General features: G+C 38.3%; 1 protein-coding gene across 3 annotated transcripts; it reads left to right on the forward strand.

Moving 5' to 3' along the window:
• Positions 1 to 1,426: 1,426 nt before the first annotated feature.
• On the forward strand, positions 1,427 to 13,113 carry LOC122329668. Of its 3 annotated transcripts, none has more exons than XM_043226129.1 (6): positions 1,427 to 1,605; positions 3,203 to 3,303; positions 4,528 to 7,181; positions 7,311 to 7,332; positions 10,876 to 11,550; positions 11,629 to 13,113. In XM_043226129.1, exons 2-6 carry the CDS (start codon positions 3,204 to 3,206, stop codon positions 12,549 to 12,551), a joined length of 4,374 nt encoding a protein of 1,457 aa, XP_043082064.1. In that variant the 5' UTR covers positions 1,427 to 1,605; position 3,203; the 3' UTR covers positions 12,552 to 13,113. The 3 variants fall into 3 exon arrangements, with proteins under 3 accessions (XP_043082064.1, XP_043082055.1, XP_043082045.1); XM_043226120.1 differs by lacking the exon at positions 1,427 to 1,605 and adding an exon at positions 2,290 to 2,461; XM_043226110.1 differs by lacking the exon at positions 1,427 to 1,605 and adding an exon at positions 2,468 to 2,709.
• The last annotated feature ends 3,805 nt before the right edge of the window (positions 13,114 to 16,918 follow it).

The following is a 16,918-nucleotide window of genomic DNA, read 5'->3' on the forward strand; positions in this document are numbered from 1 at the left end:
TGCCTGGGTTTGCTGCCTCTAACGTTCATTGTAAACTGTACTTATAGGTAAAGCGTGTCTGCAGAGGCACGTGTTTCCAGTGAGAGGTTTGGGTGGCGTGCGGTTCTTGAGCAGGCTGAGAAATATATGAATAATATATCATCAAAAGCCTCTTCTCGTGCTCCTCTTCACTAAATGACAGGGACTTTCCGGCTCTCATTTGAGTGTGAATACTTCTTCACACTGACTGATTCTATGAAGGTCATCTCTTCTTTTTTACATCACAGACAGAGTTTCTGGAGAATCATCAGACAGCACGTGATTCTTGAGAAGCTTACGGTGAGGACTAACCGAAGATGAAGTATATAAATATGTTACGAATTACTCAAGTGCTGTATTTGCACATGATATTTTAAAACGTGTTACTCTTGGAGTTTTTGTGATCCCACATTAGAAAGGATGTTTCAGGAGTGTGACGGACGGAGAGACCTTACGGTTGTTTTTTAGTCTTGTTCTTTGTGTGGAGTAGCGCTCTCATTTCAGCTCATTTATGGAAATGTTTGGGCAAAAATGCTATAAATGTGTCTATCCTCTTCTTTATCGTATCTACTTAAACTGGTTTCTAACAGACACCTGCTCATTACTAATTTCCTTTCATTGTGTACTTTTCAACCTTCATACAAACTGTTTGAGCACTATCCTGGCTTAGTGTTTATTTTAATGCTATTTATTTCATCTTAGATATTCCAGTCGAGTTACACGTGTGCTAAATGTTGTAATCCATTCTAAAGAACACATCTTTCACAATCAGCAGACGATCTGTACAAGGGCTACTGTAATAAAATGTATAGTCAATAAATGTCAGACCTGAAATCCTCAGTGGAATAAGTTAGTCATTAATATCTGCTTCTAGGAGACAACAGGCCGGAAACGTGGCCTAAAACCAGCTTAAACCATCTTAAACCAGCTAAAACCAGCCTAGTTACTGTAAATCTTCATCTCAGGTAATCTACTTGGTCTTATTTCCTTTTTCACAGTTCTACAGCTCTTCAGTAGAGGTCTGTATCAGTACGGACAGGATTTCTCCCGGTCTCTTGTTTGTCTGCTCCATTGATTAAGTTTCATCGAGGTCTATACACCTAGTGTTTAAGCAGTATTTTTGTATGATATTTACCTTTGACGAATGATTCACGAGGCTTGTTTTCATTATAAATGCATTATGATGGGTATCTGTGTTATATTTATTAGTTTTTTTGATGCTCAACTCTTGCTGGGTTGACTTCTGCGTGAGTTATTTGTTCCTTTCTGATAATCCTCTGTAAAGTCGTCAGTAAACTTGATCCACACGAACCTGATTCAGTGATCTTTATTAAAGGGGCGACCTTTGTTGCAACATGATTTCTGCGCATGCCTGCAATTTTAGTAACGCGATGCTGGTTTCTGCTTTAAAGTTGAATTTCTGCTAGTAAAGAGCCGCCGTGCTTTCTCTCAGTGGGTTGTGAAACGAAAAGAGGAATCCGCCGAGGGGCTAACACACTGGAGGAATAAAGCAGATCAGCCCGTCCTGTTCAACTTTTCTACGCCTTTAATTGAACTGAGCAGACATCCTGGTAACTTCTGGGGAAGGTGAGATGCGTCTCGATTTATTTGAAAGATAGCACTGAATACAAACGTCTTTGCTTTGACGAGCAGCCACGTGTTCACTGCACGCGCAAACCGAGTCAAAGGCGCGCGCTGCTTTAAACTCGCCATAAAGCAGTGATAGATAAAGATCATATTTAGAATAACAGATGACAGTAACTCACACACACACACACACACACACACACACACACACACACACACACACACGCTTTGAGAGATGTGCTTGTTTGCGTGTCTATTGAGACATTACTGTTTTCCTATATGCTTTTCTGTGTCTGTATTTTCGTACCGTATAAGTAAAATACACAATTTCACTTAAAGGGATAAATCAAATAAAAGATAAATAAAAAGTGGTAAAACATCAGCTATATGAAACCACACTTTAAAAGAGTATCACATGTTAATAATTTGCTATCCATATGTGTCTGATTTGTATATAAAACATAACTAAAAGTCACTCGTATTAGTAATTACATACTTTCCATATATGGCAATAAATGTATTATATATATATATATATATATATATATATATATATATATATATATATATATATATATATATATATATATATATATATATATTTTTTTTTTTTTTTTTTTTTTTTTTTTTTTGTATGGGGTAAACTTATGTCAATTTATGATTTTCTAATAGGATTAATATATGAATAGGTCATAGGCTATATTAAATACGGATAGTATATTTGTATATTTTAAAGGGTTCTTATAGAAGAATTGAACAGCGTTATAAACCCGCGGCGTCACGTGACTGCTCGAAGCGAAAGTTCACTATTTTCCGGTATTTTGTTGAAGCCCAGCCTCAGACCCAGTGCTTCCAAGTAAGTATGACGTTTATTTGTATATTTACGTGAAGTACATCTAGCAGAAAACACACGATGTAGATATACTGTACGTGCTTGCTTTGCGTCAACACTTTGTTATAATGAGATGATTTCCGGAGAAAACCTGTAGAAATCGCTCGAAGCTGCAAAAACGGCGCAAACAACAACACACTGGATCTGAAATATAACATAAAGTAAGAAACGATGGCTGTTCTGGATTTCGTCGAGGAGCTCTTGTCGTACCAGTGAGCAATTCTTTTTCTTTTCTTCACGTCGTTCTGCCTTCTTCACCCATAAGAGCGAAGCAAAACAGGTTTGTGACGTGTCTGCAAAATCATTACGAAATAGAAAAGTATTTAAAACCTATAGTGCGTTCATTTTGCAGATGTTACGTCACTTTAAGGGAAGTTTAAGGCACACTTGGTACGGGTGTGTGTGTGTGTGTGTGTGTGTGTTTTGTGATTATTGATCATGCAGCACTTTTAAGCATTACATGTATAACATCCCATGCTCATTAACTATCTTAGCAGCTGCAGGTAAGTCTCTGTCTCCTTTTTCGTATCGGTCTTTGTTCAGTCGTTTGGTAAGTACAACATAAACCCTTCATGGCAGCGAGCCATAACCCGAACACACCCAATATTTATATATATTTCCACATATCCTGTATGCATTACAACACTACCTTACAGAGCCTGATACCGCGGTCTTCGTAACCAGTTTTCCTCCCCTTTTTCTCAGCATGGATTCAGTGGGAGTGAATGTGATAGAAATGGCTGCCCTTGGGAGACCCTTCCAGCTCGGCATGCTGTATGACTGCAGAACAGAAAAGACCATAGCAGGTACTCAAACAGGTTTTACAGAGAGATAACCCCAATAAAAGACACTTTCAAATGGATAAGGGATATGTCAAAACAGATAAATTTGTACTAAGTAGTACTACATAGACTTTTAACTAATAGAGAAGGTTAACTAAGCAGTAAGTTGCGTTTTTAAGACAAAGGTAGTTCCTTGTTTGATAAGTATTTAATAAAAATATACTAATTTAGAACAACTTGAGAAACTATGAGCAATTTATAAAGAATCACACTCTCTGAATAACAACATTAGCGAATGAAGCGGTCATCATTGATAAAACAAAACCTGCATATACTTATGTTAGATTGTCTGAGCATTGATTGGAGTGTAATACATTTCTCTAATTCATAAAATAAGTGAGAAGGCGGTGACGTAAGTAATCTTGGCCAAAGTTCTTGAAATTAAAATGCTACCCTGTGCCCATAGAGGTGATATTATAAATAAATTAATTAAAATATTCAATACATTATAACTGTTTTAAGAGCTTTAAGATTTGGATATACTGTTGAATGTCTTTTTTTTAAAGCTATAAATAATGGTTTTGAGTGAATTTATTGCAGTGAATATGACATTTAGCAGGCAGTAATACTAGGTTAGTAATAAAATCTTTGTTCATTTCACGTTTTTGTATATTAAAGAAGCTGACCGTTTCATCTGTAAAGAGCAAAGAGAATCACCAGACTGATAACTTTGTGGTTGATAACAGACGGTTCAATCCAAAGTAGCTGCGGGTGGAAAAAAAACACACCTTTTAACATTTTATAATCGCTAAGGAGAGAAACAGGACGCCAATTGTTAATTAAAATTAAATCTTTTGTTTTAGGCTTCGGAATTAAAGTAATCAAATCTTGAGTGAGAGTTTGGGGAAGAGCCTCATTCTGTGGGCTTTCTTTAGAAACCTTAAGTAAAAAAGACGACACTTCCTGTTTATAGAGCTCTGATTTAATGTTTTTAAGTTACAAACATTTCTGTCTTCATAATTAACTGGTTATTCTTTATTAATTTGTCATAGTTTGCAGGTATTTCTCAACGAGTATATTTTTATTTAATAATTGTCAAAAATGTAATTAGTATCTACCTGTCTTACGTTTTCTACTGCTTTGTTAGTCTTGCTTCTATTATGTAACATTATTAAGTTATAAGCTATAACAACAGAACATTATTCTAAAGTGTGTTAAAGTGAGTTAAAACTCTTTTTTTCCCCACAGGAATCAAACCGTGGAAGAAAGAAGAGCTAGCCAAGAATACTTGCTCCTGTCATCGGATAAATACACATTTCAAAGTCAAAGCTTCAGACACCATTACAGACAAATCTAACTTACTAAATATTAACGGTGGACTTAACCTGAGTGTCTTAGGTGGACTCGTCGAGGTTAACGGAGCAGCAAAGTATTTCAAAGACACCAAGACATCTTTCAAACAGCAGAGACTGGTGCTACATTATCATTCAACCAGCGAGTTTGAAGAACTGGCCGTCAATCAGTTACCGACTAAGGATATTCCTGATGATGTCGCCACACACGTAGTGACAGGAATATTGTATGGAGCTGATGCTTGCTTTGTGTTTGACAGAAAAGTTTCTTCAGATGAGGACAAAAGACCACTGAAAGTGGCTCTAGAGAAACTGAATACCATTTCATTACAGGGGAAAGCTGACCTGAATATGAATGACAAGGAGAAAACTGAAGTCAAAGACTTTACTTGTACTTTTTACGGTGACTTCCAGCTGCCGTCTAACCCAACCACTTTTGAAGATGCGATGAAGACTTTTGCTGATCTTCCGAAACTGCTGAATGAAAACCAAAAGCCGGGTCCACTGAGAGTTTGGCTGTACCCTCTGAACAAACTTTACCCGAAAGCTTCAAAACTTCAGAAAGACATCAGCATGGATGTAATCCAAGGAACTGAATCAGTGGTGGAGAGTTTATATACAGCTGAGATGAGATGCAGTGATCTTCTGGAAGACTCTCCTGCTGTGGCTTTTACTGCGTTTTATGATAAAATTCTACAAATGAAGCGAAACTGCTACATGTACAAGCTGAGACTCATGGAGAATCTCGGGATTCTGCTGCCAAACATTCGTAAGGGGAAGAAAAAGGAAACTGAGCTAAATAATCTTCTGCAGGAACATAATGACTCTCCATTCTGTGAAAGTGACCTCACAGAATGGCTGAAAGAAAGAGAAAAAGAGTCTAAGATCATTAAAACGCTCCTCAGACGGCTGAACGAATATGGTGCTCAGGTGGAACTCAACATAGATGTCATCTTGATGGATCTAGAAGATGGAAATCTGGTCAGTTACACATTCACGTCGCTGGACTGCTCAGATGTGCTTCTTTTGCAACAAACTGCCTTTTTGAGTTCTTCAAAGCAAAGAGAAACTGATAAGATAAGCTCTAATGTCAAGCAGAAGTCTTGGCTCACTGCTGATATCCAAAAGACCATGAGGAGAAACTTGGAGATATTTAAAAGCCTGAAGAACTCAAAAGATTGTAAACCAGTCAAGTTTATTGTGTCCTCAAAAGAAATGAAGAGCAATCCTGGTTCCTGTGTTCTGGTGTACGAAGATGGAAGTGGAGACGCTGTTTGCTTTAGTCCTCCATCCACACCAGTCTGTCCAATCGCTGAAGAGGTCAAAGGTCAGAGTGTGGTTCTGAAGGTGGTTCCTCCATCATGTCCTGATACAGTGGAGCTCAGATTACTGTATAAAGTAAAGCAGGACACAGTCTGGAGATTTGAAGCTGTGCTGAAGAACCAAGACACAGTTACTCTGTCTGATCTGGGAGAAGAAATGGAGTATGAGATCAAATGTGCAGCGGTGGGGAAACTCAACTACACCACCTACAGTGATGTTATTCGCTTAAGGATAATTGAGAAGAAGCTCATCACGGAATTAGACAGAGTTATTGCTAATCTGAGCTTCACTGAAAACAAGTGCAGTGAACTATTGAAAGACACCAGGACAAACACATTTAGCACATTTCACAAGAAGATCGAAGATATGAAACGATTCTGCCAAATCTACAGGCAAGAGTTTGGCGATAAGAGTCGGTCACTGATCCAGTCAGTTCAAGCCTGTGAAGAAGAGACTTGTGCCTTGACCAATCTTCTACAAACTCATGAAGAGTCTCCATTTAACACACAGGATCTAAAGGAGTGGATCAGGGAGAAAGAAAATGAATTAAGCACAGTTGATGAGTTTCTTCAACAATTATTGGCCATTGGAGCTGAAGTGAACACAAGCTTAGACCCAGTTTTGTCAGATATTACAGTGGAGAATGTGGTTTGCTACATGTTTAGTTCCCTCGAACAGCCAGAAAAGCTGCTTTCTGAACAAGGACATTACCTGAAAACTCAAACAGCGTCCGGAAAGAAGAATCCAGGAACGTCACCTCGAGTACAGACGTGGCTCACCGGAAACATTAGAGAGAAAATGAGAGAACATGTAATCATGTTTAAGGAGCTGATGACGTCACACGACAGTCAGCACACTAAATTTATTGTTTCCTCAAAAGACCACAAAAATCATCCTGGTTCTTGTGTTCTGCTGTATGAACGTGGATGTGGTGATGCTGTTTGCTTTAGTCCTCCATCCACACCAGTCTGCCCAATCGCTGGAGAGGTCAAAGGTCAGAGTGTGGTTCTAAAGGTGGTTCCTCCATCATGTCCTGATACAGTGGAACTCAGATTACTGTATAAAGTGAAGCAGGACACAGTCTGGAGATTTGAAGCTGTGCTGAAGGACCAAGACACAGTTACTCTGTCTGATCTAGGAGAAGAAACAGAGTATGAGATCAAATGTGCTGCAGTGGGGAAACTCAACTACACCAGAGCGAGTGACGTGATCAGAGTCAAGACAGGGGTAATGAAGGAATGCATTTATTAAATAACTGGAAGTTTGTGCAGCTTTTTTAGACTTGGATACTTTGCACTTTACTTTAAGCATAACTTCTCTCATTGCTAGTTTTTAATAAAATGCTCTTTTTTTCAGGGAAGTATGAGGAGCAGTGCAGGTGAGTCATATATCTATATCACTCAAGTCTACACCTGATAAATGCTTTAAATATATGTAGCAGTTAGTGTGTTATTTTTATGTCATATGACAACGGTAAACTGGTAAAGTAACAGGATTATGTAGGAATGGGAATGTCATTCACCAGTTCAACAATGGATACTGGGAAGAGGGGGTGAACAGACAGTGTTTTCATTGTTGACCAAACTATGCAATGACAATATAATATTTATCTGCGCAATAAAAGAAAAGCGTATGGAGCGTAACAGTAATTCTGGCTGGTCACGTTAGTCAAGTTTGTGTCAGCTGACACTGATCAACGTCTACCTATCACCACAACGATCATAATCCCTCTCATAAGATCCCTTTTGTTCATTATTCAGCAACTATCACTTTGCTCAGGAACTAATCAACCCTCTCCATCCCCAGCTCCACTTTTCCAGTCAGGACTTGTCACTGAATATATCACTGAGTCAGATCACTGAAATAATCACATAAAACATTTATGCTATCTGCTGCATAGCATGGGGGGCGGTATTCTGCACTCCCTGCTCCTACGTATGCAACTTGGCAAACAATAGCAACAGTTCTAAATTATGATCCATCCATCCATTTACTACCGCTTATCTGGGGCCAGGTTGCGGGGGGAACAGTCTAAGCAGGGACGCCCAGACTTCCCTCTCCCCAGACACTTCCTCCGCTCCCCAGCCAGCCGAGAGATATAATCCCTCCAGCGTGTCCTAGGTCTTCCCCGGGGCCTCCTCCCGGTGGGACATGCCTGGAACACCTCCATTGGGAAGATCCGGGAAGCATCTGGAACCACCTCAGCTGGTCTCTCTCGATGTGGAGGAGCAGCGGGTCTACTCCGAGCTCCTCCCAAGTGACTGAACTCCTCACCCTATCTCTAAGGGAGCGCCCAGCCACCCTACGGAGGAAACTCATTTAGGCCGCTTGTATCCGATCTCATCCTTTCGGTCATGACCCAAAGCCCGTGACCATAGGTGAGAGTAGGAACGAAGATTGACCGGTAAATCGAGAGCTTTGCCTTGCAGCTCAGCTCCTTCTTCACCATGACAGACCGATACAGCGACCGCATTACTGCAGAAGCTGCACCGATCCAACTGTTGATCTCTCGTTCCATCCTCCCCTCACTTGTGAACACAACCCCAAGATACTTAAACTCCTCCACCTGAGGCAGGAACTCCCCACCAACCTGAAGGGGGCAAGCCACCCTTGTCCGACTGAGAACCATGGCCTCAGACTTAGAGGTGCTGATTCTCTTTCCAGCTGCTTCACACTCAGCTTTAAACCGCCAAGCGCACACTGTAGGTCTTGGCAAGATGCCGCAAACAGGACAACATCATCCGCAAAAAGCAGAGACGATATCCTGTGGTCATTAAACCAGATCCAGATCCGCCTAGAAATCTCGTCCATAAAAATAATGAATATGACCGGTGACAAAGGGCAGCCCTGCATGTCCAACATGCACTGGGAACAAGTCTGACTTAATGCCAGCTCCTGCTCCGATCATACAGGGACTGGACAGCCCTTAACAATGGGCCCCTTACCCCGTATTTCCAGAGCACCAACAGTTTTTCAGTTAATGTAGCTCCACACTCTCCAGAGTTACATTAACACTTTTGATTTAGTTCCTAATATATATTAAATATTAAAATAACAGTAAAAAGGGGAAATCGTTGCATGTTTTAGGTGGTTACAATTAGTCTCAAAAGATCTACAAATATTTTAAATAAACTACAGATAATTTCTATTAACTTGTTTATTAGTGCAATTTTAAGTTTTTAAGGTACACAAACTTTCATTCCAAAAACTGTATGAACTTTCAATATCAAATGGCTTATAAAATTTAAATACTTTGTGTTAAGGTTGAGCAGTTCTGGCTCTCAAATTTCTAACGCTGGGAGATTCCTTAATTTTTCCTACAGCAAATGTCATACAGGAATTGTCTGCAGGAATGTGTAAAAGTTCACAAATGCACTAGCATAGCAGAAACTGAACACAAAGTGTGTATTAAAAAGTTTGCCTGGTATGGGATGAGATGTTTGTTCAAGGTGATGTAGAATTGGTTAGGGTCATTGATTGTTGTTGAGGTGCTCCTCCAAAGCACAGCAAGATTAAAGAAATATTACACACAAAAATAATGTGAATGCGTGTGTTTTAGTCTCTGTGTTTGAGCAACCCAAAACATAATTTACTCTTTGGGTGTTGAAATCAACTCTGAAATGTTTAACACTGAAATCAATCAATCAATCATTTTTATATATATAGCGCTTTTAACAACACAGGTTGCATCAAAGCACTGAACAGTGTAACGTAGAAGAATACAATGACAGGGATATATAATGAAGAGAGTGACCAATTTCTTATTAAATGCAGAGACGGTCTCTGTAATCAATTCGACGTTAAATCACTAGAAGTTAAGTGTCCCCAAATGTCAACCTTTTAATTTAATTAAAAAATCTAGTATAAAAATAACAATTTATTTTAATAGCTTGTTTTGTGATGTTCAGAGTGGATCTGTGTATCTAAACATGGTTGAGATTCATACACACTGATTCTTCATGTCTGTGCCTAAAAGAAATACTTTTCTTTTGCTTAAACATCTTGTAAGAAATCCTTTTAACATTTATAGTAAATACAGAATATTTAGCTGGAATCACAAGGCTGTTGTAATCAATAAAATAAATTAACTCAGAGATTAGGTTTTAAATGAGTTCATCGATTCAGGTAAAATAATGATTACATTAGAACATCAGGTGTCTATATTAACAGTCAAGAAGACTACATTTGGGAAATTATCTTTTTTTTTAAAGCATTACTTATGATTTTGAGCTCTCCACACTTGAAATTGTAGGTTTATGCAATTTGATTGTAAATTTGAGTTGAATAAATGCAATATTTTAAGTAACGTTCAGTCAACATTACTTGATTGTTTAAGTAAAGATAACATTCAGGTTTGCAGTGTTCTTTAGCATGCTCCCAGATTGATTTCCAGTCTTCCCTGGAAATACTGAGTGCAAAATCATTTTCAAACATTCTATAATTTATAGAATAGTTCACCCAAAAATGAAAATTCACTCACAAGTAGTTGCACACCAATATTAATTTCTTTGTTCTGCAGAACACAAAAGAAGATATTTTGAAGAATGTGCTTTGATGCAACCTGTGTTGTTAAAAGCGCTATATAAATAAAAATGATTGAAATGATTAAAGAAAGTTTGTAACTAGACTGTTTTGGGTCACCATTGACTTCCATTTTAGGAAAAACAATACTGTGGGAGTCAGTGGCGACCCAAAACAGCAAAAATATAGACATAACCCAATCCCTACCCCTAAACCTAACCCTGACCATGACTTATTCCTAAATTCAGAGGAAAATAATAGCTGATGAACAAGGGTGTAGAAGCACCTAACCCTGATCATAAGCCTATGACTCTGAAGAACAGATTTTTTGTTATACTTTGCCTACTGTAAGAATGATCATTTGAGAAGTGTGAGATCCTTTCTTTCTTTCTTTTCTAAGGGATGTCAGCGATCAGCTCCGGTCCAGATGATCCAGTGATCCACGTTCTTCTGATGGGAAGAAATGGCTCTGGGAAAAGCTCATCTGGAAACACCATACTGGGGGAAAAGATATTTAAAGTCAAGATAAAACAAAAAAAGCATGAAGCTGAAAAAGAGTTTGATGAAGTGTGTGGGGGTCAAACTCAGATCGGTGGGAAGCAGGTTTCTGTGATTGATTGTCCAGATCTACTGGATCCAGATCTGAATAAAGAGAAGCTGGAGGAACTGAAAGAGCAGCTGGTCTCTCGATGTTCATCAGGTCTTAGTGTGGTCCTGCTGGTTGTTCCTGTGATGGCAAATGTGGAAAATGAGGAAGAGATGCTGGATTATATTAAGTGTTTACTCGGTCGTGAAGTGCAGAAATACATCATGATCCTGTTCACATGTGGAGATGAACTGGAGGAGCTGGATCAGAACATCGATGAGCTTCTAAAACAGAGCGATCGTGCAGATCTCCAGCGACTGGTCACTGAATCTGGAGGAAAGTTTCACTGCTTCAATAACAAGAGCAGATCAAGTGTTCAAGTAGAAGAACTGATGCGAAAGATTGAAGACATGATGATTAGAAATGGTAGGAGATTTGAGATGGAACCAACGAACAAGAAAGCAAGCGCGAACACTCCTGATCTACTTTGTAAGTTTTACCATTGACTTTAATAACACAAACATGTTACGGGATTGTTCTGTTATTGATCTGATATTTCCTTTGTAGTATTTGGAGAGTCTCCAGTTGAAGATCAAGAGAAGCCCGATGAGAGTAAAGACCAGATCAGGCTGGTTCTGCTGGGGAAAACCGGATCTGGGAAAAGTGCCACTGCAAACACCATCATCGGCAGAAACCTGTTCAAATGTTCAGCCGGATCCAGCTCTGTAACAAAACAGTGTCAGGCAGAAACTACAGTGAGGTTTGGTAAAACGATCTCTGTGATCGACACGCCTGGACTTTATGATAATAAACTCAGTAAAGAGGAGGTTATTACTGAAATAGCGAAATGCCTAATATACTCGCTTCCTGGACCGCACGCTTTTATTATTGTGATTAGAGTGGGTCGCTTCACTGAGGAAGAGAAAAATACAGTACAGGAGCTCAAAGAAGTGTTTGGGGAAAAGATAGAGAAATACGTCATGATCCTCTTCACTCACAAAGATCAGTTAGAGGAGGAAAATCAAACTATCGAACAGTATCTAGAGAACGGTGATTCGGATGTTAAAGCACTTGTCGATGGTTGTAGAAACCAGTTCTTCTTTCTGGATAACAAGTCTGCCAGTTTCCCACAGTTCAAAGATCTAATCAGTAAAATTGAGCAAATGGTCGAAGTAAATGGCGGACACTTTACCAACGATCAGTTTGAGGGAACAGAGAAGCTCATTCAGACGCTGAAATTAGATGAGAAATTTCAACATTTAGGCTTTGCAGAAGAGGTTCGGTTTGAAGCTGAGCATTTGATGACAAAAAATGAACAAATAGCAGCTCTTCAGAGAGTAATCATGGAGATAGGGGATAAACTGGACAGAGACCCTGAGTTCCGCGCCATGATGGAAAAATGTATGCAAAGTAACCAAACACTGATGCTGAATAACAAAGGGTATTATGAAGCACATCATAAGGAATATGATACAACACTTCATAAGTAATAATGTGACAGAATTCCGCTTGGTACCGACATTTCAAATTATAATCACGATACTTGGAGTTTCAGGAATATTTGCCAGACGTTCCATGTGTTCGGTTCAGTGACATCGTGTTTAAAACGAGACCGTAAAGATACGAAGATCCTTTCTTTGTATCGATGACTAATTGAAAATGTTACGCATGTGTTGTACTGAATCTACTCAGAGGAAGTTCAAGGCAAGGAACTTTTAATCTGAATGTAATCTAGTTACCGGATGATAGCAATTGTTTTTGGGTTTAGATAGCAAATTTATTAGTCCTGTTTTCATTGAAGATGATATACTCACTTTCTGAATTCATTATATAAATGCATTATATAAGCATTTATATATTCTGTAGTTATACCATCTATACCTGAAGATTTATTGTTTAATTTTATTCATTTTGTAGCTATTTCAGTTAAGTATTGGTTTTCCTCATTTAGTTTTTTATTTCTATCAAATGAAGACCTTTTCCCTTTCTTTTTCAATCCACTGAACAAAAATGCAGTTTTGCAAATGCAAATCATCAATAAATATATTCTTCCTACCAGTTTCTTTTGTCTTTGCGTTCTCCTTACCGATAAAAATCTAATCACTACATTTGGGAAAATTGTCTTGTGTGAAATGTCTTGACGCAATGAGCCCAAGTTCTGCAAAAAGCGTTCAAGCAATAGGCAAAAACTGTAAATATTCTGCTTAGATTTTAGATTTCATTATAATTCCTGCAGAAATGGACAGTTTGGCATCGTTCTGATGTGAATGTGTTTGAAAAAGGTTTTTCAGGGTGTAGAGTATAAAAGACAAAAGTGTTGGTGAATTTTGAGAAAAGGGGTCATTATGCGTTCATTTTGTCTGAAAGCAATAAAAATGACGTTCTGCATAGACTTCTGTATCACTGAGTGTGTGCACAGATTTGAACATGTAGCTTCATGTTAGCAGTCAAAAATACAGTAAGTAAAGAATACAGTGTTTGCACATGTGAGGAGTTAGTGTGGCTGTTCAACTGGGTGTGTTTTCAAAAAGATACTTCCTGTTAGATTTTTGTGTGTTACACAGAGAACAGTTTGTTGTGTTTTTGCAAAAAGCGCTTCAGGAAGTTGAACTCAAAGGTGTATGGTTTTGCAGATTTGGTGTGTGTTTCTGGCGTTTGAGTGCCAAGTAAAGGTTTTGTGTGCAAAAACTGAGCCAAAATTTTTTAAAAGTTGTAATTATTTTATAAATCGTATCACTCGAGAAGGTTGCATGCGGGTAAAAACACTGAAATAACACTTTCGTGTTTGATTCCACATTTACAGTAAAGGACTTATAGTAAAGAAGATGCGACACAGAAATGATTAGGCTTTAATAAATATACAAATTTCATGAGGTGCTCTTCTAACAATAGATGTGTTTGAATCCAGATAAAATCAGTTAGTAAGCATGCATATTTTCATACATATTTACCATGTCAATAAACATTTCTGCTTCTATATGGAGCAGTAAAATATATAGCTCCTTGCTGATTTACAATTTAAAGGAAACATGAATATTTGGTCAAGAAATAATTGTTTATGTCTTATTTTCAGCTCCTCCAATGACATATGCATTCATGTTTATTTCTATCCAGATTTTCGGTGTGTTGCAGAATTGCAGCTGAAGGGCAAAGCAGCTCTTTTGTTTAAGATTTGGTTACACTGTCTTTAAGGTACAGAAACAAAAGATTGACGTTTGTCACTTTGGTCTAAGCATGTGTCCGTAGTGTTCAAGCAATAGAGAAAACTGTATTATGAAATTTTACAATAAATATATTTCAAACACAGCTAAATGTAATTTCAGCTGAACGTTGATCCAGATGTCCTGTTTTTGTATTTTCTTTGTCATGTTTTTATGCACATTTGAACTTCTCACAAAACCCGGGTGAGAGTCATTTTTAGGATTCTCTGAGACCTGAATCATTGCACTTGTGGAGACTCCATGATGAGTGCAGTTCTGGAAAACGATGGCTCTGAAGACTAAATGATAGTTTCTCGCCATTAATTCTTAATTAAGAATGGATGTGTTTAAAACACAGAATTGTTTTTTCTTGTCCACCTGTTTTTTCTGACTCTGCTGATCCAATGAGCATTTCGTTCATTCTCAAGAAAAAAAAAAAGGCAGGCTCAGGTCAGATGAGGGCCGGACTGGGGACTAAACTCATGCAAATCAGACTCTAGACGGCTCTGTGAAACTCAGTCATTTCAAAACAGTTTGACCGGTTGCACTGTAAACAAAAAGCACCCAGAACTGATCTATGGTCATCAATAAAATACACACTGCACCGGTGGCAAAGGCAGAAAATTAAACGAATCGTGTTCAAACGTGTTCTGGTCTTCCTTGGCAAACAAATATTAATCATTTTCTTTTCAGGAGTGATAAAATGAGCTAGATTAAAAAGAGGAAGATTTCTACATGTCTGAAGGAAGCAGACAGAGATGTAGAAAACTCCTTAAATCATACATACTTTCAGCGCGATTCTATGACGTGCTTCTTTAATAAAGGTGTTTTAAGAAGGCTTTGGTATCAAAATGTGAGTTATTTCACCTGTAGTTTTTTTCTGTAATCAAAGCTTTGTTTTCAGTTATCATTAATCTGGTCTTCAGTGTCACATGATCCTCCAGAACTTAATTAAAAAAATATAAGTCCAGTAAAATAGACAGAGCTTTTCACCTTTTACTACTAAATACTAGAATTGCATTTATTAGCCCTAAAACCATAAAGAGTAATTAGAAAATTTATTTAATTCAATGTAACAAGCCCTTGCTGATGTAACAGAGGTATTTTATGGGACTTTTATTTTGACAGGTCGCCCCGTTTTCAGTATGTTCGCGGGAGATAAAAGTAGAGCGAGAGCTCCGCCATGACTTCTGTCTGAGGGAAACCTTTTTCGTGGCACTGTATAGTAGCGATTGTGATACTCAAGTTAATTCGGGTTCGGTGAGTTAAGTAAGATGTAACGCCGTCGTGTGAGACTGAGAAGACCAGAAATCGCGTGAGACTTGATCCAAAAGTTCGAATAGAGTAGGGCGCGAGAGCCTGGCGGACAGCACGTGACACAGAGCTTGCTTTAACGCGGTTGTTTTGCGTCATTCGAGCTGCGTGCGTCTTGGAGAGTTTTTGTGAGCTGTGTGCTTTAAGTAGGAGGCATTAATTTCTTGCTGTACGTCATTCAAGTGCACTTGTAAGTGCGCGAGACTGTGAACATGAACTGGAAGTGAGTGTTATACCTAGTTTCATTCACTTAGTATTTGAGAAACACCGAATCAGCACGTGCTGTGGCTGAGCGGCGCCATTTTGTTCCAGAAAAGGGCCTGTGTTTTTTTTTTAAAGGCGACGCTGAGTTGGGTTGGTGTGAGAACCGAATCATTGGTTGATTCACAAGAGTTGTTCAGACTGTTGAATTGAGTCAAGATTTATTTAGCTCTTTTAAGAAAATCACTTGAAATTGAAGGAATTTAACTTACAGGGTCATATATCAGATTTTCGTTTCATTAGAGAGTTTCACGGCTGTTTGTAAAATTTAATTTGGTTTGTTCTGATATTGAAAATAACTTGATCAAATCTGTATCTGAGGTGATATACAATCTGTGTTTGACATTTGGAAGTTTACCAAAGTTAAGAGAAAGTACTTTTTATTTTCTTCTTTACTACTTTTATTCTATTGGAGCTCAGCTTACAAGACAAGAGTCCTTTCATCTTATTTTGCCTTGGACTAGGGGTGTCTCACCTACACTGTTAGGTTTAAGACGGTGGGAACATAAGTTTAAACTAACATTTGACTTCACATTTACACTTCAGGAAACCAGCGTGTTGACACCCGACCTGAAGCCCACGGTACTCTTCCTTGAAGCATATCATTCTCACACATCATACAATAGTGTAAGATTAAAAACTCAACGAAATAGAGTGAGACTAGGATCCTTTAACTCCTAAGTCTTCCAGGGTAACACTTTCACGAGACCTACAGACCTACACTTAGTCATAAATTCAAAGAATGTAAAAGATTTTTAATTTTCACTCATTTTAAATCAATGTGAATTTGCTAAATGTCAAGTACTGTGTTGGGAACTTTTTAGCTTCTTTTTAAGAAGAGACCAGGAGATTCTTGGTAAAGCAGTTCGTTTTTATTTCGTTGCTGTAGTCATCTGCAAGAAGTCTTCAAGAAATCTTTAAGAAAATCGTCAAGCAATCTCCAAGAGGTTGAAGTTTATATGTTTCAAGGGGAGGAGTACACAGAGGTCGAGACCAGTGAAACAAAAGCATGCGAATGTAGAACAGGAACTTAGCCCAGGACAGGAACTTTCCGATCCTTGATCTGTTTAGCATCCAAGTGT

The sequence above is a fragment of the Puntigrus tetrazona genome, chromosome 3 (assembly GCF_018831695.1).
Source record: "Puntigrus tetrazona isolate hp1 chromosome 3, ASM1883169v1, whole genome shotgun sequence".
NCBI classification, from domain to species: Eukaryota; Metazoa; Chordata; class Actinopteri; order Cypriniformes; family Cyprinidae; genus Puntigrus; species Puntigrus tetrazona.

Bases quoted from the DNA above. Each gene is read 5' to 3' on its own strand.
- LOC122329668 (XM_043226110.1), top strand. From the start codon at position 2,669: ATGGCTGTTCTGGATTTCGTCGAGGAGCTCTTGTCGTACCA. The intron at 7,182-7,310 runs GTAATGAAGGAA...TCTTTTTTTCAG, and splicing joins TGATCAGAGTCAAGACAGGG to GGAAGTATGAGGAGCAGTGC. The intron at 11,551-11,628 runs GTAAGTTTTACC...TTTCCTTTGTAG, and splicing joins GAACACTCCTGATCTACTTT to TATTTGGAGAGTCTCCAGTT.